Source organism: Zonotrichia albicollis, chromosome 22 (genome assembly GCF_047830755.1).
Source record: "Zonotrichia albicollis isolate bZonAlb1 chromosome 22, bZonAlb1.hap1, whole genome shotgun sequence".
Classification (NCBI taxonomy): domain Eukaryota; kingdom Metazoa; phylum Chordata; class Aves; order Passeriformes; family Passerellidae; genus Zonotrichia; species Zonotrichia albicollis.
Window position 1 is genome coordinate 2,345,100 of NC_133840.1, and position 27,401 is coordinate 2,372,500.

A 27,401-nucleotide genomic window follows, 5' to 3' on the forward strand; every position below is an offset into this window, starting at 1 on the left:
ATCAAAGAAGTTATTGCAAAATAGATGGAGATTTTTCTTTTAATATATGTAAATTTTGAAGTTAAATCAGAGCTTTGGCTGGAAATACCACTGGGGACTATCTCAGTCTGACGCTCAGCAGGGCAGAGATCTCAGGACTGTTCATTCTTACAAAGACTTTGCCAAGCTCATGGCAAAATCTCTTCCTTCAAAATTGTGCAATTGATTTGAAATGTTAGTTTTTTAGATGCTACTTCAAAAAATAATAAGTAAGCATATTCAAAAATAAAAACGTAGAGCATTTGGACAAAATTAGGGTTAGTTTTAAAAATTAAACCAACTTCACAATTGTTAGTTTTTATTTCTAAAATACTCAAGTTTTAAAAAAATATCTACATACACGAATATTCGTTCATAGTTTAATTATTTCTGGATACAGGTTTAACATTTCAAGGCTGCATCTTGCATAGCTTTGTTTGAAATCATGACGGGTGAGTACACTTGGTTCGCTGGGATAAATTTAAAAAAACCCCAGAGATAAAAATATAAAAAAATCCCCCCAAATATTTAAAAACAAATGGGAATATGGTTCTTCGTTTGATTTACCCGGATCCAGCGGAGCTTGGTGCGAGACTGAGCGGCACGTTCGTTTACAACGTTTTAAAACATTCGTTAAAATATTTATTTAACAGTTTAAAACAAAGCCTTAGAGCCTACAAACGTGCCCAGGTCAGGGAAATACATGTGGATAATTGGGGGAACGATTTAGAAGCAGAGAATCACTCGCATTTCAAACCGTGCATATTTCCAATGCCCCCTTCGTGCATCTATTTTAGGCAGATGCTTAAGATTAAAGGGCTGCACGTCAGCCTGTATCTTACCCACGCTTCCTTGTCATCGTTTCTTTGCGATTAAATTTTGTGTTTTCCTTTCAGCCTAGGAGTGTTTGGTACCAGTCTCTTGGCAAAAGAGCCTGAGGAATGGAAGGGTAAAGAAATATGACCCAGCTGCTATGCACAATGAGGTTTGTAAGTCCTTGTATGGTATAAATAAGCATATTACACAGTTATTAGAAATTTGGCACTGTCGCTGTTTAGAAGCAAGGCTCTGATGCTGTGTAATTCCTCCCGAGTTCATGCATAACTCAGTATTAGCCTTCCATTCTTCCAGCCTTGTTACCGGCCAAATTCGGCAACTTTTTCTCAGTACTCATCCATTCAAACCCTTCTCAGCTCTGTAAACCGGTGAGTTTCCTCTCAAGTCAGTAAATCTGTGCCAGCCCACGCGGTCGAGGCTCGGTCCTGACTTTCCCCCCGCCTCGCACGAGGCTTAGAGCCGCCGCCGTCGGGTCCCGTCGGGTGCGGGCTCGGGACTCGCTGCTCCCCTCGTCTCCGTCGTGCTTGGCAGCTTTTCTCGGGGGGAAGAGAAGCAGGTTATCTTCGGGGCAAGAGGAGCCACGGAAAGGGGCAGCGGCTGGAAGGAAGAGCGCTGGAGCATCCCGCGGGACGGATCCCACTCGGGTTTCCCCGGCCCGCGGACTGAGTGTAACTTCGGAGAAAAGCGACAGCGAACTTTTATTAATCGCCGGTGTTCAGGGCCAAGGCATGAGCGAGCTCGGTGACAGTGATGAGTGGTTTGGAGCGCTGGTCCCTGAAAGCGGGGCTTATCCTCCCACTGCTCCCTTGGCTCGGCGTTGATGAGCCGTGAATAGGAGCCACCCTGCCGTCGGGGATCCGGCCGTTTATCTGCCGGGTGATGACAGTCGGGCTGGTTTCGCCTCGCCGTCAATTGCCGCAGCCTTCGGGAAGCGCACGGAGCTGCCGCAGCCGGGGGCTCCATCCGACGAGGCGGTTTCACCCCTGGGTGTTGGCCCCGTCCCCGTGCTCGGGGGATGAGGAAATCCGTGCGGTCCCCGAGGAACCGATCCCGGAGCCCGCTACGGGCAGGTGCTGCCCGGGCTCAGGGCACGGTGAGCCGAGCGCGGCCGGACTCAGCCGGGGCCGCACGGCGGGGAATGGGCCCGACCCCTCCGCTCCTGTATCCCCCCCGTACGCACCGACGGGGAAATCAGGCCTGAGAGTCTTTGGATTTACTTTCATTAAATCCTCCCCACCTGGGATTGCCCCTCCGCCCCTTTTTTGTTGTTGTTCAAGGGGGAAAACTCTGCATTTAACGTCGGGAAGCTCAGGTAGCAGCCGGCGTTTCCCCTTGCCGCGATTGCGGCAGGACGGGCTGAGGGGAGACCCATCCAGACAAAGCCGAGCCCCCGGTCCCTCTGAGGCAGCAGAGTCACACCAAAATTCACCTCGCCGTGGAGCCCGGTCCTGCAGCCCACGGGGAGAGCCCGGTCCGCGGGTGGGAACCGGCAGCGGGACCGAGCGAGGGGCCGCGGGGCTGGGACACGGCCCGGAGCTCAGAGGCGGCTGCGACCGCGGAACCAGCGGGAACCGAACCGAGCGGGGCAGGTCAGCGGCGGGAGCGGCGCTCCGGGAGCCCTGGCTGAGCTGGGCCTCTCGTTGCCCCTCACCCTTCGCCCCCTCTCAGTCCCCGCTCGGTCTCTGCTGCGGGGACAGGACGGCCGCGGGTCCCCTCTCGCCCCGGCCCCGTCAGGGCCCGCCGCGGCCCGGTCTCACCTTCTCACCTGCCCCATCCAGCTGGCTCCTGCGAGTTCCGCTCGCCTCACATCTCCCGGCCCGCTCGGGTACTTTTTTTTTACCCCCTTTCCTTTTTTCTTTCTTTTTTTTTTTTTTTTTTTTTTTTTTGGTAGGAGTGGGGAAAAGGTTCATTACGAGGTTGACCCCACTTTACTTTTTATTCTGCTCCTGTTCCCAATTTCGGCACCACGTGACGATGGGAGTGAGTTCGGGTTTAAATTCACTTTCAAGAAAACCCCGATAAGACCCCTGCCCCTGCCGGCCCATGGCGGGGTCCCTGTGAGCCCGGCGCTGCGGCAGCGAGCGGCGCCTCGGCGCCCGCCCGGGACCCCCGGCTCGGGTAAGGCGATGAGCAGGGGCTCGGGGGGCACGGTGAAGCGCAGAGCCTGCTGCTGTCGCGACACAGCGCGGGGCACAGAGGTGGAGCTGTCGCGACAGGCCTTGTGCGTAGAGGGGTTAGCGCGGCCTAGGCGCGGTTCGGATGTGAGGGGCGGCTCGGCAGCGCTGCGGGGCTCTGTGTGTGTGGGACTTGGTAATCGCGACAGCCGAGCTGAAGTGGCCCTTTAAGTCGCGACAGCACTCGGGAACTCTCCCCCAAGGGTTCTCCTCCTGATTTGGGGGTTTAGTGGGGCTGTGGGAGCCCCGGGCAGGCGGTGCCGGTGCTGCTCGGTGAGGGAGCTCCAGCGGGGCGGTGTGAGCGGCCTCTTCCCTTGCCGCCCTCACCTCGGGGCGGCCTGGCCTGGCTTTGTTGTGGCCCCCAGGTCTTGCCTGCCTTGTGGAAAGGCTCGGGGCTCTCTGTCGCGACATGGAGAGGAGGGGGAGCCCTGTTCTCGTCCCCGGGCTCGCAAGGGATACCCGCAAAAGAAGGCAGGCCGCCGGACATGGACGCTTTGGTTGCAGTGGAGGGGCAGGGAACCCCATGGGAGTTGTGGGCCCCTCCTGAGGCGGGACCCCTGCCCAGGCGTGATTTCGGCTCTTCCCCATCACCTCTCCCGGGCTATCCTGGCTCCCGCCGCGGGGTCCCACCGAGCCGGGTGCCTTTCCAGTTGCGGCCTATGCCCTCCGCTGCAGCCTCGGCCTTGCCCGGCTCCACGGCGGGCAGTGGGGAGCCCCGGGACCGTCGGGGCTGTGAGGGGGTGGTGGTGCCGAGGATGTCCCCTCTCACCGGGCTCCTCCCGGAGCAACGAGCGGCTCTGCTCGCAGCCAGGCCCGGCGCAGCGCCGAGGCAGGCCGGGGAAGGCCGCGACCGGCTCTGGTGCGCGGGAGCCGGGCGGCCGCTGCCCCCGCCGGTGCCCCCCGGTGCCGACCGTCGGGCGGGCGCGGGGCCGGGCCGGGCGGGCCGAGCCGGGCCGGGCGGAGCGGGCCAGAGTCGGTGTAAGGGGACGTGATTGACAGCGGCAACGTCAGCAACAGGAGGGGAAGGAAAAGGGAGGGGGGGGAGACAAAGAGGGAGGGAGTCGAAAGGCCCCAAACTGGATCTTTATGGAACATTTTCCGCCGAGATCAAGGGAAAGTGAATCCGCGCAGCGGGGGATGCTCCGCACGCCGCTGCCATCGGGGGCCGCGGAGCCGCTCCCGGCCTGAGCACCCCGCGGATGCCCTTCATGCCGCAGCCGCCCCCAGGCCAAGCCCGGAGCCCCCCGCTGCGCCTCCTGCCCCTCGGCCGGCCGTGTGAGTTCCCGGGGTGCGGGGGGAAGGACGGGAGGGAGCGAGGGGTCCAAGGGTGCGGGGCTCCCCGCAGCCCGCCGAGCCCCGGCCTGGGCGGGACACCGCCGCCAGCCTGCCCCGCTGCTCCCTGCTGCTCCCCGCTGCTCCCCGCCAGCCAACCTGCTCCCTACTTACCGGGAGCACAGTCCGGGCTGGAGCCTTGCCCTCGGGCTTCGCCGCGGACGCCTCCCTCCCACCTGTGCCCTCCCGGTCACCCGGCTCCGCTCTGCGGTTGGACACCGGGACACATCCGCGCCTCGGCTGGGGCTGTTCCGTCCCGACACCCCGAGCCGGGCGGAGGGACCGGTGGCGTTCTCAGGGCATTGAGCCCCGTACCGTGCTGTCCGCTCGGTGCTCCCTGCCCCGGGGATTGCGGCTGGTCGCTGGGGTATGTGTGTCCGCTCGCACACAGCCAGGCTGGCTGTCCGGCTCCTTGGCGGGAGCTCTCTCTGGAATTCTGGTGCGAATGGAGCTGGGAGTCCCAGCCGAGCTCTCACCGGAACTCTGCTGGAGCTGCACTTTGGGGTGCCAGTCCCGCTCTCCCTGGAGCTCCGCTGGAGCTGCACTTTGGGCTCCCAGCCCCTCTCTCCCCGTTCACAGCCGCTGTCCCGAAGAGCGGCTCGGCCTTGGCGGCTCGGGGCAGGCACCGGGGCTGCGGGCCGGGCTCGGGAGCGCTCCCTCGGGGGCCGCAGGTCCGCGGCCAGCGCCGCTTTCGGTCCCCGGGGCCGGCACCCCGCAGCCCCTCGGAGCTGCTCCCCCTCCGCACCGCCGCTGCCCGTCCGTCCGTCTGTCTGTCCGTCAAGCGGGGCGGGCGGCCGCGTCCCTCCGCGCTGTAAAAGTCGGCGTTGATGCGCGGCAGCCCCGGCGGAGCTGTCAGGCCTTATCTTTATTGGCTTTTCCCAGTCTCCGTCCAAGTTTAAGAGGGGCCCTTTTATCTCGGAGCCCAGCACTCCCCCTGTTTACACCGTCCGGCTCCGCAGCAGCTCTTCAGCGCGGAGCCCCCGCATCCCCGACGGGACGGGGCAGAGAGACCGACCGGGCCGGGCTGCCCTTCCCGACGGGTACCGGTGGGGAGAAACCATCGGGGCTGGGGCCCTGCGGCCACATCAGACCTGAGCTGCCCTGGCCTCACGCGTGGGCGGCTCCCCCGCGGGGGCTCTGCCGGGCACAGCGGCTTCCCCCGGGGCCCGCGGTGTCGCATCCCAGTGCCGCCGCCCGAGGAGCGAGCACGGGCCGGCCCGGGAGGGCCTGACCTCGCAGGTGGCTGTGCCCGGGGCTGGCCGAGGGGCAGGACGTGGCCCCGGTGCTGCGAGCTAACATTGACCCTCTCTTCCCCCAAGGAAATGCTCCAGGAGAAAAGCCTGTCTGAAACCGAGGAAGGGTTTCCAACAGCCCCCGCGCCCGGCCATGCGGACACCTCCGCCGGCTCCCCCGTCCTCGGCGTAGCCGGGGGGAGCAGCACGCCGCTCAGCAGCCCGCAGCTCCCCGACCCCGAGCAGGTACGCTCCGTCCGGCCGGCCCCGCGTCCTGCCCCGGTGTGCCTCACCCCCGCCACCAGCCCGGCCCGCACCGCGCATCTCCCCCGGCCACGACACGGGGAGGGATTGCGAGAAAAACTCATTTTTTTTTCACTTTTCTTTGTTTTTATTTTTTATTGTTATAATTCCATTTTCCCTGTCCGCAGCAGGCCGCCCCGGGCCCACCGTCGGTGCGTGAATCGGTAAAGGGCGAACCCGAACACCGAGAGCCGCGGCCGGCGGGGCCCGACCCGTGGCGGAGCCGCCCCGCTTCTCCCGGGGCTGCGGCCCGGCCGGGAATTCACTGCGGGTTTTCCACCCCTAAATAAACGCGGCTTCTTTGCCTTCGCCCCGCACAAGGATGCGATGTCCCCGGCATCCCGCGGAACGCACAAAGCGCGGCCCTGGACGCGGATCCGTTGTCCCCGCGGCTGCTCCTGTCCCCGCTTTTTGTGAGGCTTAGGGCGAGTCAACCCCAAAAGATTTTTTTTCCCCCGAGGAAAAAGAAAAAATCCATTTAGCCGCAGTGTCCTGCCTGGTTGTGAAAGTCTGCAATTAAAACCGGCCTCCATTTGTTTCTCTTATTTTTGGCAAAGGACAGCGGAATTTTTGAGACTCCATCCTGCTCTCGTTCAGGCTGGTGGCTTCGCCCGGAGCCTCGGCTGCAGCGTGGGCCCTGAGTGTCCCCAGCCCTTCCCCGGCCCTTCCCAGTCCTCCTCGCACGTTTTCTCCATCGTTTCTTGCTGTTCTCATTATCTTATTTTTTTTACAGACAATAGAAAATATCAAAGTCTATCTCCATGAGAAGGAGCTATGGAAGAAATTTCATGAAGCTGGCACGGAAATGATAATAACCAAAGCAGGCAGGTTAGTGAAAGTTCCTGCAAACATGTATTGCTTCTGATCTCTATGAAATGTCCTGTTTGCCAAGACTGGGTTTTGCAGAGCTGGTACAGTCAATGGCATTTAAAAAATATTATTGTGATTGTAGATTTCAGTAAGATCGTTTTTTCAGTAAACTGTACATATGTTCAAGTGTGGCAGTTGGAATGTAGATGCAAGAAAATGTTGTGGAGTCGTTTGAAACGTTTAGTCCTGATTCTCTCTGGTAATGTTTTTTTTAAAAAACTATTTTTTAATTAGGAAATTAGCATAATTATAGTGTTTTGGTTTTTTTCCAAAACAAAGCAAACCCCCTTTCCCTTTCCTGTGCTGTGCTCCAAGACCTGTGCTGGGACACTCTGTACCAAAGTTTTAGCAGTACGAAAGTTCTTTTAATCTCAAAACTGAAAGAGAAAAGGGTGCCGCTTCTGGATAAAAAAATAATCTGTTTTCCCTTGGAAACAAATAATTATTTTTTATCAAAACAAAGCCCCCTCAGTGTGTACACCCAGGGAAGGAGACCAGAACTTCCAGAGGCTTCAGTTGCCCAGAGAACTCAGCCCTGCCTCTGCTCAGGGCTCCTGTCCTGCCCGGGCTGCTCTGGTGGGAAATGGCAAAATAAATGTCAGAAAATTAAGAACCAGAATTAAACCTCAGACCATTACCAGCTCGGGAATCAGTTAATTCCCAAGAAAATTAGCCGGGTGTCACTGTGGGCACCAAGGTATCTGCCCTTGGCTTCTGCGGCAGCGGGCTCACCTCGCTGCTGCTGGGGAGGAAAATTGAGGCATTGGCATTTAACTCCAGCACGGCTGAGCGCTTCTGCCTGCCCTGCCATTGCTGTTTCACACCGTGCTAGCGAGCTGTGCAGCCAGGCACTGAAATAACGGGGAGAAAACGGAGAAAAAAAACCCACAAATAATTTCTGTGCAGTATTTATTTCTCTGTGGTCTCCGATCCTTCGTGCAGAGCGGCCGTGGTTGCTCATGGAGTGTGTGTGTGACTTTCTCCCCTGTTTGCTTCTCCCGCTGTGAGACCCAGAACCCAAGCCTCGGCATTGGATTTTTGGGATTGATTTGAGCACTTTCCCTTTGCTTTCCTCCGTCCCAGCTGTGCTGCTCAGTGTAGGAAAGTTGGACTCTAATAAGCAAGAAATTCCCATTATTCCCCCTGGAGAGGGGGTGTATGTCCCAGGAATCTTCCATTTATTTGCTCTGTGGCTGTTTATGGAGTGATGGTGCAGGTAACTCTGTCCTTTTCACACCTTATTTTGGCGTATAAAATCCCAGGGCTTGTTCTGCAGCGTCTGCTGATGGGAAGAGCCGGCTTCATTTGGATGGGTCTGCTCCCTAAGTCAGCTCAGATGAGGGGATCAAGACCTCAGATATTTCACCCTTAATTTATAGTATCTGGTGTGCCTGTGGAGATGTGTAATATCTGTACCAAATTCTAGACCCTAAGCATCCCAAACGTGCATGTTATCTCTCTGGCAGTCTGAAAGTGGCGTGATTAAACAGCTCCAGATGGACAGGGCTCAGTCCCACATTCCTTGTCCGGTGGGGCTGGCAGTGCACCTTTCAGGAGGTGGGATAGACCACAAGATGTACAAAAATTGGGGTTTTTTACGTTATTGAGTCAAACTCTCCATTAGCGAAATTCAGTGCAGCGCCATCGAGCTAAAAAAATTTAATTCTTTTTTTAAATAAAGAGTTTTGAATTTAGAAAAAATAATGAAAGAAGTGGCTGAAATACTGATGAATCATACGGAACAAAAGAACTTTTTTTTTTTTTTTTTTTTTTACTGGGTTCAGCTGCAAATGGTGTCAAAATGCAGGACGAGGGCTTTTATCGGTGTTTTTAGCAGCCCCGCAGCCCCCGCACCACCGGTGCCAGACCCGGCTCGGTTCCCCGGCTTGGCTGGGCTCTGCCGCAGCACCGACAGCAAAAATACACAAAATAATGAGCATGAAAATAGAACAGCTTAAATGCCGTGGTGCCCCGAGTCCCGGCTCACAGCGATGCCACGCGTGGCCGTGCTGAGGGCAGGGCAGCCCACGAGCTGCAGTCTGCTGCTAATCCCCATGCAAAGGACAAAATGAAAATTATTACTTCGTGCAGATTTTATTTTACCCAGGCTATTTAAATAGAGAGTCGCAATAATAAACCTCCTCTTGAGCCAATTAAAAAAAACGATGGTTAATGGAGATTTGTGTGCACTTGCATTTAGCATTGGGGGGGTGTGGAAAGAGGGAAAGCGGCTAATTGCAGGCACTAATCAGGACCCTAATCCCCCTCCCAGCAGGCACAGAGATGGCCCTGAATGCCGTTAGTTGAAATCACTTAAATGTAGGTCTGTCTGACCTCAAGGGGCACAAACGAAAAGAAATGGAAGGCTGATTTTTAAATTTCAAACAACAACAACAAAAAAGAGTGACTTTAATGACAAGTTCACTCAATGGGGAGGAAATGTAAAGCTCAGCGGAAGCGTTAATTCCATGCGATGGTGTAAAATAGCTTTTTTTGTATAAACAAGGCAAATATTGATAACTTGGTTGGGGGAGAAAGGGGGAGTCATTTGTTTCGTTCTTTGTAGAGCTCCACAGAACGAGCCAACAATAAATTATCGAGAATTTAGGGCTGAGAATTACTTTAGGGGATTATTACTCCCTCTTAGGACTGATCTGTAGGAGATATTAGGAGAACACAGCAAGCTCAGCATTGAAATAGAAATCATGTTGTTGCCAAGAAAGTTTGATTTATAAAGTGGAAACATCTTTAAAATGCACTCGCTATCTTTTTAATGTCCGACTGCTTCATTGTGGGAGGGGAAAAAAAGAGATTATTTTATATTAAAAGGATCATCAAAAGATAAAAAGTTTATGTTAACAAAGTTCCCTGAACTTTGGAGAAAAGCGCTCGGATCCCTCAGAGCGCCCGTGGCAGCGGGATGGGCGCCGGCTCCATCACTCAGAGCCTTCCTCTCCTTCTTCCTCTTTGAGGTTTGCTCTAATTCCGCTTTTCTCCTCCGGAGGATTATCTGCTGGTGGTTTTAAAGGGCTGGAAGTCTGCGGTGCAGAGATTGCCCATCGCCGGCGCTGCCCTGGGTACCCGCGGCTGCCCGAGCCGGGCGGAACGAGAGGCAAAGCGGGCACGGGGGATCCCTGCGGGCACTGCCCGGCTCGAGGGGCGTTTGCAGGGCAGCTTTATCGGGGGGCCGAGGGAATCCCGTTATTTGAGCAGCCCTTTTCCTCGAAGGGAATCCCGTTATTTGAGCAGCCCCGTTCCTCGGAGGGAACCCCGTTATTTGAGCAGCCCCGTTCCTCGGAGGGAACCCCTCTGTTGTTTGAGCATCCTCTCTCCGCAGATCCCCGGCTGCTCCCGGTCCCCGTTCCCGGTTCCTTCTGCAGCATCCCGGTCCCCATCCCTGCTCACAGCCCATTTCAGGGATGGGGGAATGAATCCAGCGCCCACAGCGAGCTGTGAGTGCCTGGTTTTGGAAATGATTGTTCACAAACTTTCCCGTGTGTGTGTATTTATATATGCGTGTGTGTTTGTTAAAACAAACAAAAACCGCTCCAAAACCAAACCAACCAACCAAAAAATCCCTTCTCCCAGAAAAACTACAGAAGCAAAAAATATCCTAAAAATCCATTGAAAAGTTCCAGTGGGTGAGATCCTGTTAAATGAAATTAATCAAATCAATCTAGACGCTGATGAAGGGCACAGGGTGTATTAGAGGATGCAGATGCAGCTGCACATCTGGATTCCTCCCCTCCGGCCACCCTGCTGTTGGGGCATCGCTGTGTCCTAGCAGGGTGCACACCTTTCCTGCGGGATTTCAGGAATTCCACACTTGTGAAATTGTGTGAGGGGTGGGGAAGGCAGAAAGCGAATGAGGGATTTCGTTATAAATCTGGCTTTCCGATTTCTTCCTCTCACTTTTATGTGCTATTATTTGGCTGAACAATTGTAGATTCTTTTGTAGCTCGTGGCAAACCATTCTTTGTGAAATCTCATCTTTCAGACTTTATTTCTGCTGGAAGTTAACCTTTGCTTCCACAGCTTTCCTGGCTCGGGATTTCTTCTTTCTGTTAGATTATTTATTGAGTTGTTCCCTAGGGTTTTTTCCCAAGGTGCCAGTCTTTGCAGCATTGTGATTTCTATCCAGGTATTGCCAAGGATAAACAATTTGATAAAGTTTCTGTTTCATCAGTAAAAAATGCCAGTTCATAGGGTGTCTGGTCAAATTTTTGTGAGCAGCTCCTGAAGAGAAAATAATGTGTCATTTCTCTGTGGCAGCAGAACTGCCCCTGAGGCGAAACAGGGGGCTCGAGATACTGAACTTGAGTTTTGGCTGGAGTGCAGGGTGAGCACAGGTACAAAGCCAGCTTTGGTCTCTATGGTAGCAGGTTTAAGAAGCATATGTAGCAAAATGCTGCAGAGTTAAAAAGTAGAATCGATAAAGCATCTTGCATGTGCGGAAAGGACACAAATCCCCCTTAGATGTTCAAGTTTCATTTTAAAAGTGGCTTATTTCAGTTTTTTTAAAAAAATCTGTTCCTAATCAACTTTAGTAAACCAAAATAAAACTAGTTTTTAGGACATCAAGGTCTGAAGAAGTATAAATGCTTTGGCTAAGCTGGTGCAGCTTTCCTGTGTGAATAATCCTTTAAAAGTTAAATTTTCCATGGCTCTGTAGGGCATATGGATGCCCAGTTCTCATTACAATTAAAGGGAAATATTTGTCCAGAATCTTTTGAGGCAGTTACAAGAATTTCTACTGATGTTTTTTGATTCAAAAGCAAACCTTAATATCCGAGATCAACGAAGGAATGTGAACCGTCAATATAAAACATAGAAATAAAATAGATATTTGAGGAATGTTTGATCTGCTTGCTCCTAAATTTGGGGTCCTGGAATTATCCTGTTCAGGCAAAGTCCTGCTTTTAGAGAAAAAGCAGGAGTGAACTCCAATGGCTCTTGGCTGTGCTGCTGAAGCTGTCAGACAGCTTTGGCAAAGGAGACAGAGCTTGTGCACGCCGAGGAGGGCAGGGATGGGAGTCTGGTTCCTGATCCACTTCTCTCTTCATGCCTGCTGTTTAAAGGCATGGGATGCTCACAGCTAAGGGTGTTCCCAAAGCCTTCCCTGCTTGTCCTTGTGCTGGAGCTGTGGCACGGTGAGGGGAGGCTTTGGTCAAGCCCAGATCAGCTGGGGAAGGTCCCAACCATTGCTGGGGCTCTGCTGCTGCCCCAGAGGCTCCTGAACGCCGGGGCTGTGGCTCCAGCAGTGCCAAGGCTGCCTCAGCTCCTCCCTCAGCCCATGGCCAGGCAGCAGGGCTGGAGAGGGAGCAAACCTGCCCTGAAATGCTGCTGGTGACCGTGCTCTTGCCCAGGTTCTCTCGGAAGCACCTTTGTGCTGGTGCTGCTGGCACCACCTCCCCCATCCTCCTGCACGTTGGGACCTTCTCTGCTCAACTGGAGCTGCAGCAAAAGGAAAGCCCAGAGGAGCAGCCCATGGCCAGGAGCCTGCCCGTGCCTGGAGTCACCATGGGGCAAAGAAAGGAAATGTTTCTAGAGCATGAAAGCAGCCATCCAGCTCACCAAGTTCTCAAGTATGTGAGAAACAATGTTTTATTTAAAAATGAGATGTGCTAGCCAGAAGGAAAAAATACAACCTCGCCATTCCAAAATATAAAAATCCCTTAACTGTCTGACCTTCTCATCACTAGGTCATGGTCCTGCCACCAGATAAATCTCTGCTATCTGCCCATAGACTGAGAGTTCAATGTTGCTTGTGTTAGTGACAGTGAATTTGGGGCTGAAAAATGAACTACTGATGAGAACTCCTGTTGAACCTGTATTGTTTGTTATTCTGAGGCAAGGATCTGGCATGGGCTAATCCAGCACTTCAAAGTTAACTGCTCTTACTTTGTATACAGAGCGTCATAACGGAGTGGCGTGGGTGATAAGAGAAATAAGGGACTGAGGCTTAGGATACACTGGGAAAATGGGACCCTGTTGAAAAACTCTTTGATCTCTTTAAAGTATTTTCTGAAAGCAAGAATCTATCAAAAAGGAAATGCCATTTAAAAGGCTAAAAGAAACAGCTGACATCCCCAAATTTGTTTTAATCTGCCCTGGAGAATATTCTTTTTAAAGATGCGTTAAGTCAGTGGAAGAAATACTTGTCGAAAGAAGGGAAATTGGAAAAAAATGAAGAAAGGTCATCAGAATGGAGACATAGTTCTTGGAGGCTCTGCACACCATTCTTTTCCCTTCTAACAATGAAGACAAGGAGAACATCCTCAAGCAGCCAGGGCCAAGTCTCAGGAAGAATTTGGGGCCACATGAGTCGTTATCAGGGATGCAGGTGTGTCACCTGCCTTGGTGTTCTGGAAGCATTGCTGGAGGCATCTCAGCACGCCCAGCAGGTTCTGAGGAGGTGCTTGCTCAGCCATGACAAGGTTAGTTAGCCAAGATGTGGAGTGAGCAGTTGTCCTCTAATCCTTTCACAACCTGAGGATCAGAAAACAACCTTTCACCACAGGCAGCACAGCTCGGGAGTTCCAAAACTCCAGTCACTGCTTTACTTGACCATCCCAAAAGCAAGGATTGTAAAATCTCTGTCTGTCTTTTGAAATCTTTGTCTTATTGTCTTAAAAAGTAGAATTTCAGCTGCTGAGTTGCTGAAGTGCTTGGGGATGTTTTTACCCCCTTGAAAGGACAGAAGGAAGCACTCAGTGGTATCTGAAGGACCATCCACACCTCAGGGATGTGCAGTGAGTACCAATCCTCATAAATCCATGGGTTTCAGAGAGCACTGGCAGCCTTTGGTTGCTCAGGTGTCCTGGTTCTGTGCAGTTTTCTCTATGGAAATACTGTGTGAATTCCCTGCTTGCCCTGTGCTGGTCAGAGACATCCCCTCCCAGCCAATGCATCCACAGGGACATCAGGAATGGTGTTGGCATCTAAGTGGAGGTCAGATTCCATCCTGGTGAGCAGGAGGGCAGTAAGGGTTTGTTGCTGATGTGCAGAGTGGCACAGCACAGTCATTGTTCAGATGAGTATCTGAGCTCCTCAAGCAGCTCTGATTCCACTTTTCTGGTTTGCCATCCCCAGCTCAAAAAAATGAGATTTTGCTGGACATGGGAGCTTTGCAGCCACCCATCCCTCCAGGATCAACCAGACCTGCTCATCTGGGCATTGAAACACACGTGAGATGCCCACAGAGAGGCCAAGGCTGGAGAGCCTGAGAGGCTGGGAACTGCTGCCCCAAAGAAAAGCAAAGCTTTTCTCTTATCTCTCACTTCCAAATCCAACCAGCCAATTACACATCAATTAAACTTTGTTTGAACAATAATAGAAGCTTTGGCTCCATGTCAGCAACTGCTCCACAGTTAAGGGGATTGGATAGTAATAGTATAAATAAATAAACAAGAGATGCTTATTCTAACAGTTCATTTTAAAACAATTTGTGAATATCATGTAGAGATAAAATGTGCCTAGCATAAACTTAGCTAAGCAGTGACTGCTTCATTATCAGAACAAATAATTCACTAGCACATCATCTTTGAAGCTTGGGAGGCCTGTGGAATTGTGCTGCTTGTTTATTTTCCTGGCTTTTACTGTTTTTGCTACATTTCATCTGCAGGGAAGGGTTTAGCTGGGGCTGTGGCAGTGTGGTGCCAAGCTCTGGTGATGCCAACCCTGCTCCCACTGCCCACGGTCCCAGTGCCAGGCTCAGCCCCTCTGCCCTCCTCTGGGCATCACCCACTGACTGTGGGGTTTTAATGCCACAGGGGGTGTCCGTAGCCTTTCCCCCATGATTGCTTTCTTTGAAGGTGCCTTTCTTTTGTGAACATAAAATGTGATTTAAGTGTTGCCTTGTGAGGGCCAGTGAGAGCTGCTGGCGTGGCACAGCACACTTTGTCCCTTTGTCCCAGTGCAGGGGTGGGACAGGAATGTCCCTGTCAGAGCAGTAAACCCAGCAGAGAGCTTTGAGGGGCACATGAGACCCTCAGGATAGGGCTGAGGAGCCTGAATGGTCCCCTCTGCTCTGGCTGGAGCTGGAGGGAGGGAGAAATGGGTTTGAATGTGCCTAAAACTGGAATCATGTCAATTTTGGTGTTTTGCAGAGGAGGCTGTTGGGGCTGGTGCTTGTCTGCTTCTGCTGAGTCCCTTGTGCATCCCTGGGTGCTCCAGGGCTCGTGGCTGGTCCCTGGGTGGGCAGGGCAGCTGTGGGGCTGCTGCTGGGCCCTGCTCCCTGAGGGGCCCTGCTGCCTCCACCTGAGGCGTGTGCTGGGCTGGACACACACCTGGAGTGGATTTCAAAACAAGGAATATAAACTGGGAGGAAATGGGTCCAGTGCTGGACACCCTCACTCCAGGGATGGTGTTGTCATTGGCACATTGAGGGCATTTGCTGCAGCCCATGGAGACTGCGTCCAAACAGGTTTTGGGTCTGAGCAAAAGGTGATGGGGCCAGGAATTGCTGCAATGAATCTCCTGGGTGCTGGTGGCTCAGACTTCACCGGAGACTTGAGTGTTGCTGTGCTGCACTTGTGCCCATCACTGAACCTCACTGAGTCCCGTTTGCCCGGGCAGGGCTGCCCTTGGCACAGGGGGTGCCCTGAGCATCAGGTGTCACCTGCTTGCACACACTCCCCAGAAGCCCCAAATTCCCACTTTTTGTCCCCAGCTTCTGCACAGCAATGCTCTGCCCCGCTTTGGAGCCGTGTGGGAAGGAGGGTGGATAAAACAGAGATCTGCCCGGCTCTTGCTTCAGACCTCCCACCAAAGCCAGGCTGAGCTTTCCCAGAGCTTGGCAAGACTTTGGCAAGTTTTATTGCAGCACTGGGTGCTTCTTGTGCCTCTGCCGGTCCCCGAGCAAGGGATGATGAAACAGCCCATTGTGCGGGAGCTGGGCGAGCGGAGCATCCCCGGGAGCCGCCCATCCGCCGGGCTCTGCCTGCCCCGGCCTGCCGGAGGGGCTGCGTGGGCAAAGCTGCTGCTGAGCTGCAGCTCCTCGTGCCTCTGAGGAGCTCCATTGACCTGTAGTAAATCTGGGAAGCAGGCAGGTTTCTGGCCCCTTCCCAGGCCTGCCAGGGAGCTCTATAGAGCCACTGTAGCACGGCCTCGCTGCCGGGCAGGGCTGTGCAGCTCCCTTCTTAAAAACGGGACTTTTAATAAGGGCCAGGACATGATGTTAGGTGCTGTCTCTTGCTTTCTTTTTTTTCATTTTAATTCAATCTCTATGACTGCATTTCCTTGGCCCCAGCTCTCGGGTTTGTCATGCCTTCCCATCAGAGATGCACAACCCATGTTTGTATCATATTGCAGAGATATTTACTGAACGAGCCTCTGCCAAGGGGTTGAGAAATATGTTTTCATTAAGAAAATTAAACTGACAAGTCCCTGGACAGCACATTAGTCGCATATTTTTTCTTTAAGGCCAAAATGCAGCAGCTAATAATAATGATGAAATGTCCATGCACAGCCAAATTACTAAAATCTACCCATGTTTTCCTGGAAAAGAATGTGGAGAGTTGGCAAACTTGGTTGTAGCTGGGTCTGTGGACTGCTGAGCACAATGCTACCACTGCGAGATAGTGAGTGGTTTGCAAGTTAAGCAACACCTTCAATCAGATGTGAGTCCCCATTTGTTATCCTTAAAGAATTTCAGCTGTATATATTATAGTAGTACTTTGGCTCTTTGTATTTATTTTAGAGGGCTATACTAAAGAACATTATAAACTCAGGCATGTCCATGCTATATGAACTCCATATGCTGAAGCTTAATTTTAAATGCCATTAAAAAAGCACTTAACATTTACAATATATCAGTTCAGCTACTTTAGCAGCTTGGATGTTCTACAGTAAATGAAATGATTGAGGGAAAAAGAAATTCAGAAGCTCAGTGTTATAAAAATCCCCAGTGCAGGTATGACACTGTTAAATTGTGTTCATTTCATTTATGTTTTGAAATAATTTTATCCTCCTTTTTTAATTTTCTTGTTTTTCTTTTTTGTTTCATTTTAAAATGCCATTTTAAGGCCTAATTAAAAAAAAATCTTGGCATTCAGATTGGATTCCTTATACAATTTTTTTTCAATGTGTGAATTGGGCTGTGTATTCACAAATTGAAATGTCCTACTGTATTTACCCAGGTGCTTACCTGTAGGAGGACAAGGTTAAGAGGAGTGCAGAGTTTATGAATGAAAATCAAAGAGGGACATTGCTAAACCACCCCTTTTTAGTCCAGGCTAATTACATGGTAAACATCTGGAATTTATGCAGGGCGGTTAAAAGAGTCAATTGAAAGGATTTTGAACAGGGCCCATTTTGTTGCCTTCTCCCCAAGCAGCGACAAAATGGTGCTGCAGACTTGGACCAGCTCAGGAAAAGAGGGATAAAGTGGGGGACAGAGTGGCCTTGATGTCTGATGGAGAAATGACATCAGGATTTGGGCCCATCTTAATTCACGCAATTCGAACGAGGCCAGGATGTGGCAATTCTCATCCTCCATCCCCTGTGGAAGGAGAACTTTGTGTCCTGCCTGGAGGCTGTGGTGAGCCAGTTTGCTCTATTGACTCGGGTGTTTTTACTGGACGAGGAGGAGGTGGGGAAGATGGAGCCAAGAAAACAGTTATTCTGAGGATGTGAAGTGCCTAATCCTGCAAATCCTGGCTGCTGATGCGGCCTCAGGGGATTGGGAAGCCCATGGCAGTGTCAGTATCCATTAGGGCCCTCTCCTTTGGATTGCAGGGCTGGACTGGGATGGAATCTGCTGTTTTCACAGCAATAGCTTTATAAAAAAGTATCATTTAATATCAAAAAGAGGCTTTAGAACTGTAAGGCATGACAGTGTTATCTGTGATGGGATGCTCTAGTTTGGTGTTGGTTGCTGGAGCCACTGGGACAGGCACATTTTGGTGGGAAGCTCTGCCATGCTCCAGGCTCCAGCAAGGTGTAAGGGGTGTGCTGTGAATTTGGGAAATCTGGGAAGGCCAGAGGAGCCTGTCTGCACCACCTCAGGGTTTAACCCTTTGTTTCCCCCAGGCTTTGCAGATCCTCAGTTCTGTTTGTTGGAGGGAGCACAGGAGGAGTGGTGGGAGCTGGTGGATATTGGGATCATGTGGATGACAAAGCCTGTGCTCTGTTTCCTCTGAAATGCAGTCATGTCTCCAGACTTTTCAAACACTTCCACAGCAGCAAGAAATTTGCAATTTGGTGCTGCCATAAGCCAGGCAGAGCCTCCTGTAGAAGTGAGGGCTCCTTGTGCAAGGCTCCCACAAACAGGGCTGTGTTGACCCCCCTGTATCTCTCTCTGCACCCTCCTTTTCCTGGCACTGGCCCACAGCCCCCCTCCCTAAACCCTCATCAAAATTTGTGCCCACTTTTGCACTGGCACACGCTCTGGAAAGAGAGAGTTTAATTCAGGTATGAACAAGAACCAACAATGTCCTTGCATAAATCCCTCTGATGGTGGATCTGCTTTTTGGGCTGCTGCTCCAAGTTTCCATCAGTTCCAGTGCTTGCACCCCTCACTAACGTGGTGACTCTGCTTTCCCTAAGGAGGATGTTCCCCAGTTACAAGGTCAAAGTGACTGGAATGAACCCCAAGACCAAATACATTTTGTTGATCGACATCGTCCCGGCCGACGACCACCGCTACAAATTCTGTGACAACAAATGGTAAGACAACACTTCTGTTTGCCTGCTTTTCCATAGAAATTTACAATTGGATCAACCATTTGTTGTGCAAACTTAGAAACCAACAGAAACACCTTCCCACAGGAGGGCTGCCAACATCCCAGAGCTCTCTTTGGTGGAGCAGTGATGGACACGAGAGCCAGGGCTGGAAGTTTAAACCAAACAAATATAAAATGAAATATTATTAACAGGCTGGGTGGTTAACTGCTGGAAAAAAAATGCTGCTGGGGTGGTGACTTGTCCATCCCAAAGTGTTCTAGGCTGGGGAGTTTTCTTGGAGAAAGATGCTTTAGGCCAAGCACGGGTTATCTGGCTGTGTGCAGTGTAGGAGGGTAAAGCCATAGCCTGCCTTGTACCAGAGGCTGGACAGGATGACCTAATGGTCCATTTTGGCCCTCAAAATTAGGTCTTTGTGTGACTCGAGAAAAGTTTTAAATTCCTTTCTTCTATAGTAATATTTTGCTTTTAGGAGAGCAGCTATGAAGCGAAATATGGGGTGGTTCACTCAGAGCCCTGATTCTCTTCTGTTATTCTTCCTTTCCCTGTGCCTTTCCCAGCAGAGTTACTTACCCGAGAGGCAGCTGGGATTTTTGCTCTCTGACAAAGGAAACGTGTTGTTTTCTCTTTTGATTTCCCCCCACAAAATGCCCGGCAGCCTCCCTCACTGCCACTATTCGCTGTGGTTTCCCCAAACCCTTCCCCTGGCTGCTGCCTGCTGAAAAGCAATGGAAAATTTCACAGGGAACGAGCCCAGTGACATCCCAGAAAGCAGAAATTATTTACTTGCCCATTAGGGCTGCTCCAGTTTAAAAAAAAAATCCCTTTTCCGTGAGCTTTTGTCCCGGAATGCCGCTGGGTAAGAGGAGTGCACTGAGGGTCTCTGCACCACGGTGGCCACTTTGTGTGTTTCAGACATTAAACACGAGATGATGGATAGTCCTTAACTCTGTTTAATTTAGTTTTTGCCAGCCCTAGAGCTGTTTCCCCTTTTCCTTTTATTGCTGCTGGAAAGTTTCTGTTGTTTTTGGTAATATTGCTTTTATTGGGGTTTTATAAGAGGAGAACAATGTGGAGTAACGAGGGCGTTGCCATCGAATGATGTCTCATGGCTGGGCCTTGTGTCCATGAGGGTTGGTGGTGCTGTGGGGCAAGGGGAGCTGGGCCAGAGTGGGGAGCAGCCCCTTCCCACGGGGACAGGCTGTGGGAGCCCTGCCTGGCTCTCAAGGTGCAGCACAGGCACCTTCTGCTGTGCAGGGCCGTCTCCCTTTGCAGAAGGCTCTTTGAAGTCTTCTAAAAACCCAGACTAGTTTTCCTCCTCAAAAGTGTCTCCACACTGCCCCCAGGAAATCCCACATGGAGCAGGGATGGGGTCACTGCCAGCCTGTGGTGCTGAAACAAGGATCCCAAAGCAGGAGCCTCCCTGCGTCCCCCTGTCCCAGTGCATCCCCCCAGGCGGGCAGGAGGGTTGCTGGCATGAGCCCAAGGACCAAAAGCTGTTGCAGGTGCCAGGGTGATGCCATGTGTCCCCTCTGTTGGCAGGATGGTGGCTGGGAAGGCCGAGCCGGCCATGCCGGGCAGGCTGTACGTGCACCCCGACTCCCCGGCCACGGGAGCCCACTGGATGAGGCAGCTGGTGTCCTTCCAGAAGCTCAAACTCACCAACAACCACCTGGACCCCTTTGGACACGTAAGAGAGACATTCTGCAAGGGCTCTGGGTGGAGGTGGGCCCAAAATGCTGGGTTTGTGTCTGGGATGCCGGGTGGGATACAACAATAATCATTAATTTGATAATCATTAATTTAATAATAAGGAATAACATTATTTTGTGCTTGGGGGGAGTGTTTGAAGCAAAGGGAGGGGGTCTGTGTGCTTCCCCTGCTCTTGGAAATGCAGCCATGACTGGCTCAGTTGTGTCCTGCTTGATCCCACTGAGGTTTTCTTTCCTGCCCAGGATCTTTCCAGGCAGCGCTGTGGGATTTTCAGCCTGGCACGTGGTACATGCAGCTCACAGAAGCTGTTGCATAAACTCCTGATTTTCCAACTGGCTTTGGCAGCCCTAAAAAAGATCAAGTATTTTATTTGGAAAATCTTGATTCATGTGTATTGGGGAGAGGTGGGGAGCACACAGTTATCTGCCCCAGTGCATTTAATAACTCAGAGCAAGGGCCCTGGCAGCCTGTCAGGAGAGTGAGTGCTCAGATACTGCATATAAAAACTCAGACCTGTCTGGTTTGCACAATTTGAGCTGGAAGTCATGTAAAAATAAACCATCCTTGGTGAGAGGAAGGGAAGAGAGAGTTTAAAATCCTTTTAGGTTTAGTGCCATCAGCTCCTCCTTGTACCGAAGGTAAGAGAATCTAATTTGTGTCATCAAATGTGGGTTTTAACCTGAATGTGTTTTAAGCAGTCTGGAGGCAAGGGAGGCTGTGAGAAGGGTGCAGAGTGGGAAGGGATGTATCTGTCTTGCTTAAAATGATTGTGCATTGAGCCTCTAAAGAGCAGCTTTTCACTTGGAGTCAGTGTCCCAATGCCTCCCAAAGCTGTCCAGAAAGTGTGATTCTGGCTAAATCAGCTGCAGCTCCTGACTCCACAGGCAGGATGATCCCACCAGCTTAAAACACTGCTAAAATCCAGAATTTTTGCCAGTGTTTGTGATTTTTTGTGGATTTTGAGCCTCCAAAAGCCGGGCCCTGGCAGGGACTCGGTGATAACCCAGCCCCGTGCTGGGCCCTGACCCCCTCCCACCCTACTGACCCCACGAGACATGTGTGAGCTTCAAAGGCTCCCCGGCACCTTTAATGCTGCTGTCATTAATCACAGCCCATCCCTGCTCCCCTCTAGGGGGGAAGCACCATGGAAATGAAATGAAACAACTGTGCCAGGGCTCTCAGTGACAGTGACACAAATACCCCTGTGCCAGGGCTCTCAGTGACAGTGACACAGAGCCACCCCTGTGCCAGGGCTCTCAGTGACAGTGACACAAATACCCCTGTGCCAGGGCTCTCTCAGTGACAGTGACACAAATACCCCTGTGCCAGGGCTCTCTCAGTGACGGTGACACAAATACCCCTGTGCCAGGGCTCTCTCAGTGACAGTGCCACAAACCCACCCCTGTGCCAGGGCTCTCAGTGACAGTGCCACAGAGCCACCCCTGTGCCAGGGCTCTCTCAGTGACAGTGCCACAGAGCCACCCCTGTGCCAGGGCTCTCAGTGACAGTGACACAAATACCCTGTGCCAGGGCTCTCTCAGTGACAGTGACACAAATACCCCTGTGCCAGGGCTCTCTCAGTGACAGTGCCACAGAGCCACCCCTGTGCCAGGGCTCTCAGTGACAGTGCCACAGAGCCACCCCTGTGCCAGGGCTCTCAGTGACAGAGATACAAATACCCCTGTGCCAGGGCTCTCAGTGACAGTGCCACAGAGCCACCCCTGTGCCAGGGCTCTCTCAGTGACAGTGACACAGAGCCACCCCTGTGCCAGGGCTCTCAGTGACAGTGCCACAGAGCCACCCCTGTGTCAGGGCTCTCAGTGACAGTGACACAAATACCCCTGTGCCAGGGCTCTCTCAGTGACAGTGCCACAGAGCCACCCCTGTGTCAGGGCTCTCTCAGTGGCAGTGACACAAATACCCCTGTGCCAGGGCTCTCAGTGACAGTGCCACAAATACCCCTGTGCCAGGGCTCTCAGTGACAGTGCCACAAACCCACCCCTGTGCCAGGGCTCTCTCAGTGACAGTGCCACAGAGCCACCCCTGTGCCAGGGCTCTCTCAATGACAGTGCCACAGAGCCACCCCTGTGCCAGGGCTCTCTCAGTGACAGTGCCACAGAGCCACCCCTGTGCCAGGGCTCTCTCAGTGACAGTGCCACAGAGCCACCCCTGTGCCAGGGCTCTCAGTGACAGTGCCACAGAGCCACCCCTGTGCCAGGGCTCTCTCAGTGACAGTGCCACAGAGCCACCCCTGTGCCAGGGCTCTCTCAGTGACAGTGCCACAGAGCCACCCCTGTGTCAGGGCTCTCAGTGACAGTGACACAAACCCACCCCTGTGTCAGGGCTCTCAGTGACAGTGCCACAGAGCCACCCCTGTGCCAGGGCTCTCAGTGACAGTGACACAAACCCACCCCTGTGTCAGGGCTCTCAGTGACAGTGCCACAGAGCCACCCCTGTGCCAGGGCTCTCTCAGTGACAGTGCCACAAATACCCCTGTGCCAGGGCTCTCAGTGACAGTGACACAGAGCCACCCCTGTGCCAGGGCTCTCAGTGACAGTGCCACAGAGCCACCCCTGTGTCAGGGCTCTCAGTGACAGTGACACAAACCCACCCCTGTGCCAGGGCTCTCTCAGTGACAGTGCCACAGAGCCACCCCTGTGCCAGGGCTCTCTCAGTGACAGTGACACAAATACCCCTGTGCCAGGGCTCTCAGTGACAGTGCCACATAGCCACCCCTGTGCCAGGGCTCTCAGTGACAGTGCCACAGAGCCACCCCTGCCACTGTTTGGCTGCCACAGCCATCCCGAGGTGCTGGCTTTGCACGTGGCATTTTTTCACTCCGTGTTTTCCTCTTGGTTAACTCTGCAGTTTAATATACGACTGTTTATGCTGTAAAATGTAAACCATAAAACATGCAGGATGTGCCATGTGGCTGTAAAACAAACAGGATGTGCCATGTTGGTTTTGCAACTTTAAACGTTTGCTTTTCCTGACTTTGTCATTTTTTAACTGAGATTTTAGCACTGCATTTTAACAGGGAAGGTTTTAACCCCCTCCTCCTTTCCAATGAACAGCCTGCTTGTCTTTTCCCTAGTGAGGCAGTGGTTGGGTTTTGGGGTGATATCCACCATGCTGTGGCTCCAGCTGAGCCCTGCTCAGTGCCTTGGGTCGTGAACCACAGCCCAGCACCTTCCCTCTCACACTCATGGGAAAATGCCTGAAATAATCTATTTTAAAGTGTTTGCTGCTCTATTCAGGTACTGACAACCTGCCAGGCTCAATGGGACTGAACCCCTCCTCAGCCAGCTCCTCATTAGGCTTATTAATTAATCCTCTGCTTTGGAGATGTGGTGCTTCCCTTTTTGTGTTGCCCACGGAGGAGAGCTGGGCTCTGCAGCAGGAGAGGGCAAGGCTCCACCAGCCCAGGCTGAGAACAGTTCTGCTCTGCAGGGCCTGTCCCACGAAGGCATTACGTTAGGAATAATAACAGCTTCTCATTTCTAGGAATTTGTTCCCAGTGGCTGCAAACACTTTCTTAAAGCTCCCTAAAAAAACAAGTCAGAAAAGCCACAGGGTTTGTTTGCCTTCCCGTGCGCCAGCACAGCCTGCCTGCCTTTCCTTTTGTCTTTGATTTCCTCCAAACCTCAAAACCACGTGGAGTGAGGAGCTCTGCAGCCTTGGCTGGGGCATTTTTGGGTGTGTGGGCAGCTGCCCAGGCAGAGCTGGGCTGGGTCACCCACCCTGGGCCACTGCAGTGTCCCCATCCCTGCGTGGGGTGCAGCTCCTCTGAGCCAGGGATCTCACCTGAAAGACAGGCAGCAGAGATTTCACACGATTTATCAATAAATGAACCCATTTATCCATCCGTGCCCTGACTGTGCACTGAAATAGCTGCTCAATATCAGGGATGAGCAGCCCCTGGAGATTATAACTGGAGGCACATCTGAGGCTTAAAGTAAATAAGATAAACATCTTAATTAATAAACTGTAGAGTGAAGCCTTTGCTGCAATCCATGGGATTAGGCTGGAGATTATTTGCCATGCTGGGGATGTGGGAAAGCCTCACTCTGTGCCAGCAGCCCTTCCCTGCAGCCTCACAATCCCCACTCCTGCTTGCCTGGCCTGTTATCTGTTGTGGTCAATTATTGCAGTCAGAGGCATGGGAGGCATTTGTCAATGCAGGCACCTAAAACTGAGCAGGTTTTATATCAGAACAAACTCAGAGCTCTGTAATCTGCCTCAAACCCTGTGGCTGAGCAGGTTTTGTGGCAGGTAAGGCTGTGCCCAGCTCACACAGCACAGCCTGAGAACGTGGGCTGTATATTCTGCTCCGGGGGGATTTTTCATCCATGAAAGGCTTCTTTCACACCAGGCTTAACAACTGAGGAACCTTCATGTTGGAAATGGATTAAGAAATCAGCAGCCACTGTAATGTTTAGCTACACTGAGGTCTATCTGATCCCAAAGAAAGCACTGTAAGCCACCGATGCTTAGAGTGAAATCTGAATTTATGTATTTTCAAAGCATTACATGCAGAGATAATCAGCCTGATAGCCTCTGATTTACGTGGGGCTGGTGAGTGATCCTGAGCACCAGGGATTCTGGCAGGGCTGGTGCTTTGCTCTCTGGTGCCATGGGAGTAACAGGGCATTTGCAGAGGTGAGAATAATCTTGGAAGTGCCAGCAAGGGTGGCACATCCCTTCCCCATTCCCAGTGTCTGCTGCCTGGGAAATACCTGGCAGTGTTCTCCAGGTGAAAAATGGGAATGACTCTCTCACTGGTGCTGCCTTTTAATTGCCATAATCACTTTATCTGCTTTTAAAATATAGCTTTTATTTTAGTTTCTGGGATGTAACCTAGTGAGATTTACAGCTACAGGATATTCTAGATGGCCTGTCACTCATGACAGCATTTAAGTGATATTCCTGTTTTTCTTGACCAAAATCTGCTGTTTACTGGTTTCACTCATTAATGCTGATGAGTTTGTTATTTCTCTTCAGATTTAATATTTGCACACTTGGTTTTATTTGATTATCACTGAAAGCCTTAATTTTTCCCCTAGTCCTGGGGTTTCCTTTTCATTTCTCTGTTAATTAAATCAGCCTTTTTCTGCCTGTGCCCGTCAGACGCACTCAGGCACTTTTAATTAGCTCCACGTCCTACTAATCTTGCAAAACCCTAATTTTGATTCATAATTTTGTTTTATTTGTTTGCTTTATGACTTGTGGCCAAGCAGTTTCCTCTCGGGTGCTGGTGGGAGGTTTCTGTGCTGCCTTGGAAGCAGCTTCCCCACCCGGGGCACTGGGAGGGATGGGGGAAATCCTGCCTGGGGAAAAGGACACAGCCTCACCCCTCTTGTCCTGCTCAGAGCAATTTTCAGCTAAAAATTGCCTGTATTTTTATGTATAACATTTGGGGGTTTATATATATATAATATCATTTATATTTTATATATTATTTACACATATATGTATGTATGTATATACATATATAAAAATATGTATAAATAATCTATATTATTTCTTAGATATAAAGAATATATTTACATTTACATTTATATTTTAGTTATATTTATAGATATAAGAATATATATATTTATAAGAATATATATCTAGATATCTAATATATATCTATATCTAGATATATAGATATATGTATCGCTATATCTATCTATCTATCTATCTATCTATCTATCTATATATCTATATCTATATCTATATCTATATATATATATATATATATAGGTAATCTCCCCCAGTACCAAACCAGTTTTTTTCCCCAGTCCATTTCAACCTTGGAAAAACCCCTTTGTCCACCCCTAAATTTGCAGGCAATTTTTTCAGAGCATCACTAAGCCTTCTGCTGAAAGAATATCCATGAAAATATTATTTTCTTTTCCTTTTCTTTCTTTTTTTTTTGGTACCCATTCATTTTAGGAAATTAGAGCAATAGTGGTGCCCAAATAAATTACAAAGTGAGGTTTTACATTGTTTGCTGGGAAAAAGAAAGGAGCAGAGCTGTGTGCCCCTGGGAATGGTGTGTGTTCCACAGGCAGGGATGGATCCAGGGTTTCCATTTCAGTCCTGGGGAAGAAGTGGCCAGTGGGCTTGGTGGTTGAAAAGAAGATTTACTTCTGTCTGTTAAATCTTTTTGTTGTTACATTGCTGGTTTGTGTGAGTCCAATGCAGCAGATGATGGATGGATGGATGGATGGATGGATGGATGGATGGATGGATGGATGGATGGATGGATGTGGGATGGATGGATGATGGATGGATGGATGATGGATGGACGGATGGACGGATGGATGGATGGATGGATGGATGGATGATGGATGTGCACACAGCAGCATCAGCTCACACTAATTATGGTTTTGGCCAGTTTTAAATGAGAATTACCAAGAAGCAGAAGGGTTTTGCCCTGTGATTGCTCTGTGTGTTCAGAAACCCTTTGTCCTCCATGAGCCCAGAGCAGCAGCCCCGGGTGCTCCAGGCAGCCTGGGAAGGCAGGGCAGGAGGTGACAGCGGGGTCTCACCTGGGGTGTCCCAGGGTGCCACACCTGGGCTCTGCCCACACCCACAGTGGAGCTGGGATCACCCCAAAGCTGTGTCCTGATGGATTCCAGCTGATGGCAGATGAAAGGAACCGAGGGAGAGCAAACCCAGAAGCCCCAGCTTTGGCCATCTCCTAAGGAACTTCTGTCTGAGCTCATGTTGAACCTTTTCCCAGGATTTTCCAGCCCTGCTTTGATTCCCTCTGTGCAGATTGCCAGGGCAGTGTGGATTTGGGAGGCTCCCCTGCAGCCCTGCAGGAGCAGCCTGGGCTGGGCAGAGAGGGGAATCCTCCCCTGGAAGGGAAAATCTGCAGGATGGGATTCAGGGAATATCACAGCTCCTGGTGTGGCTGCTGGAGAGCCTGTGGGCACGGAGTGTTTGATTTGGTTGAACTGGGTGATCTCAGGGGTCTTTCCCACTGTAAATGTCGGTGTGATTTTCATGCTGCCTTTGGGGTGAGGTGTCCCAGGATGGGACAAAAGGGAAAAAAGGGATCTGTGATCCCAAATGGCCCGGACACATCCTGGGCAGCACAGCTGGGTCAGCTCCAGAGCTGATGGAGCATCTCCCACCCATTCATTCCTAAAAACCCCTTCAGTCTGGGATGGTTTGTAGCACCTAATGCTCTAAATATCAATTGAGTTGATTCTGCAGAGCCCCCTTGATTAAAACACCTTTTTTTCCC

At 51.5% G+C, this 27,401-nt stretch overlaps 1 protein-coding gene across 1 annotated transcript in view; it reads left to right on the plus strand.

The window, feature by feature from the left end:
* Nucleotides 1-3,688: 3,688 nt before the first annotated feature.
* Nucleotides 3,689-27,401, plus strand: part of TBX4 (T-box transcription factor 4) — a 34,777-nt gene continuing 11,064 nt past the window's right edge. Inside the window, exons 1-8 of the mRNA XM_074557306.1 lie at nucleotides 3,689-3,932; nucleotides 4,161-4,304; nucleotides 4,941-5,125; nucleotides 5,321-5,401; nucleotides 5,681-5,839; nucleotides 6,630-6,724; nucleotides 18,314-18,433; nucleotides 19,991-20,138. Coding sequence (XP_074413407.1) covers nucleotides 3,689-3,932; nucleotides 4,161-4,304; nucleotides 4,941-5,125; nucleotides 5,321-5,401; nucleotides 5,681-5,839; nucleotides 6,630-6,724; nucleotides 18,314-18,433; nucleotides 19,991-20,138 — 1,176 coding nt within the window. The remainder of the gene's footprint in view (nucleotides 3,933-4,160; nucleotides 4,305-4,940; nucleotides 5,126-5,320; nucleotides 5,402-5,680; nucleotides 5,840-6,629; nucleotides 6,725-18,313; nucleotides 18,434-19,990; nucleotides 20,139-27,401) is intronic.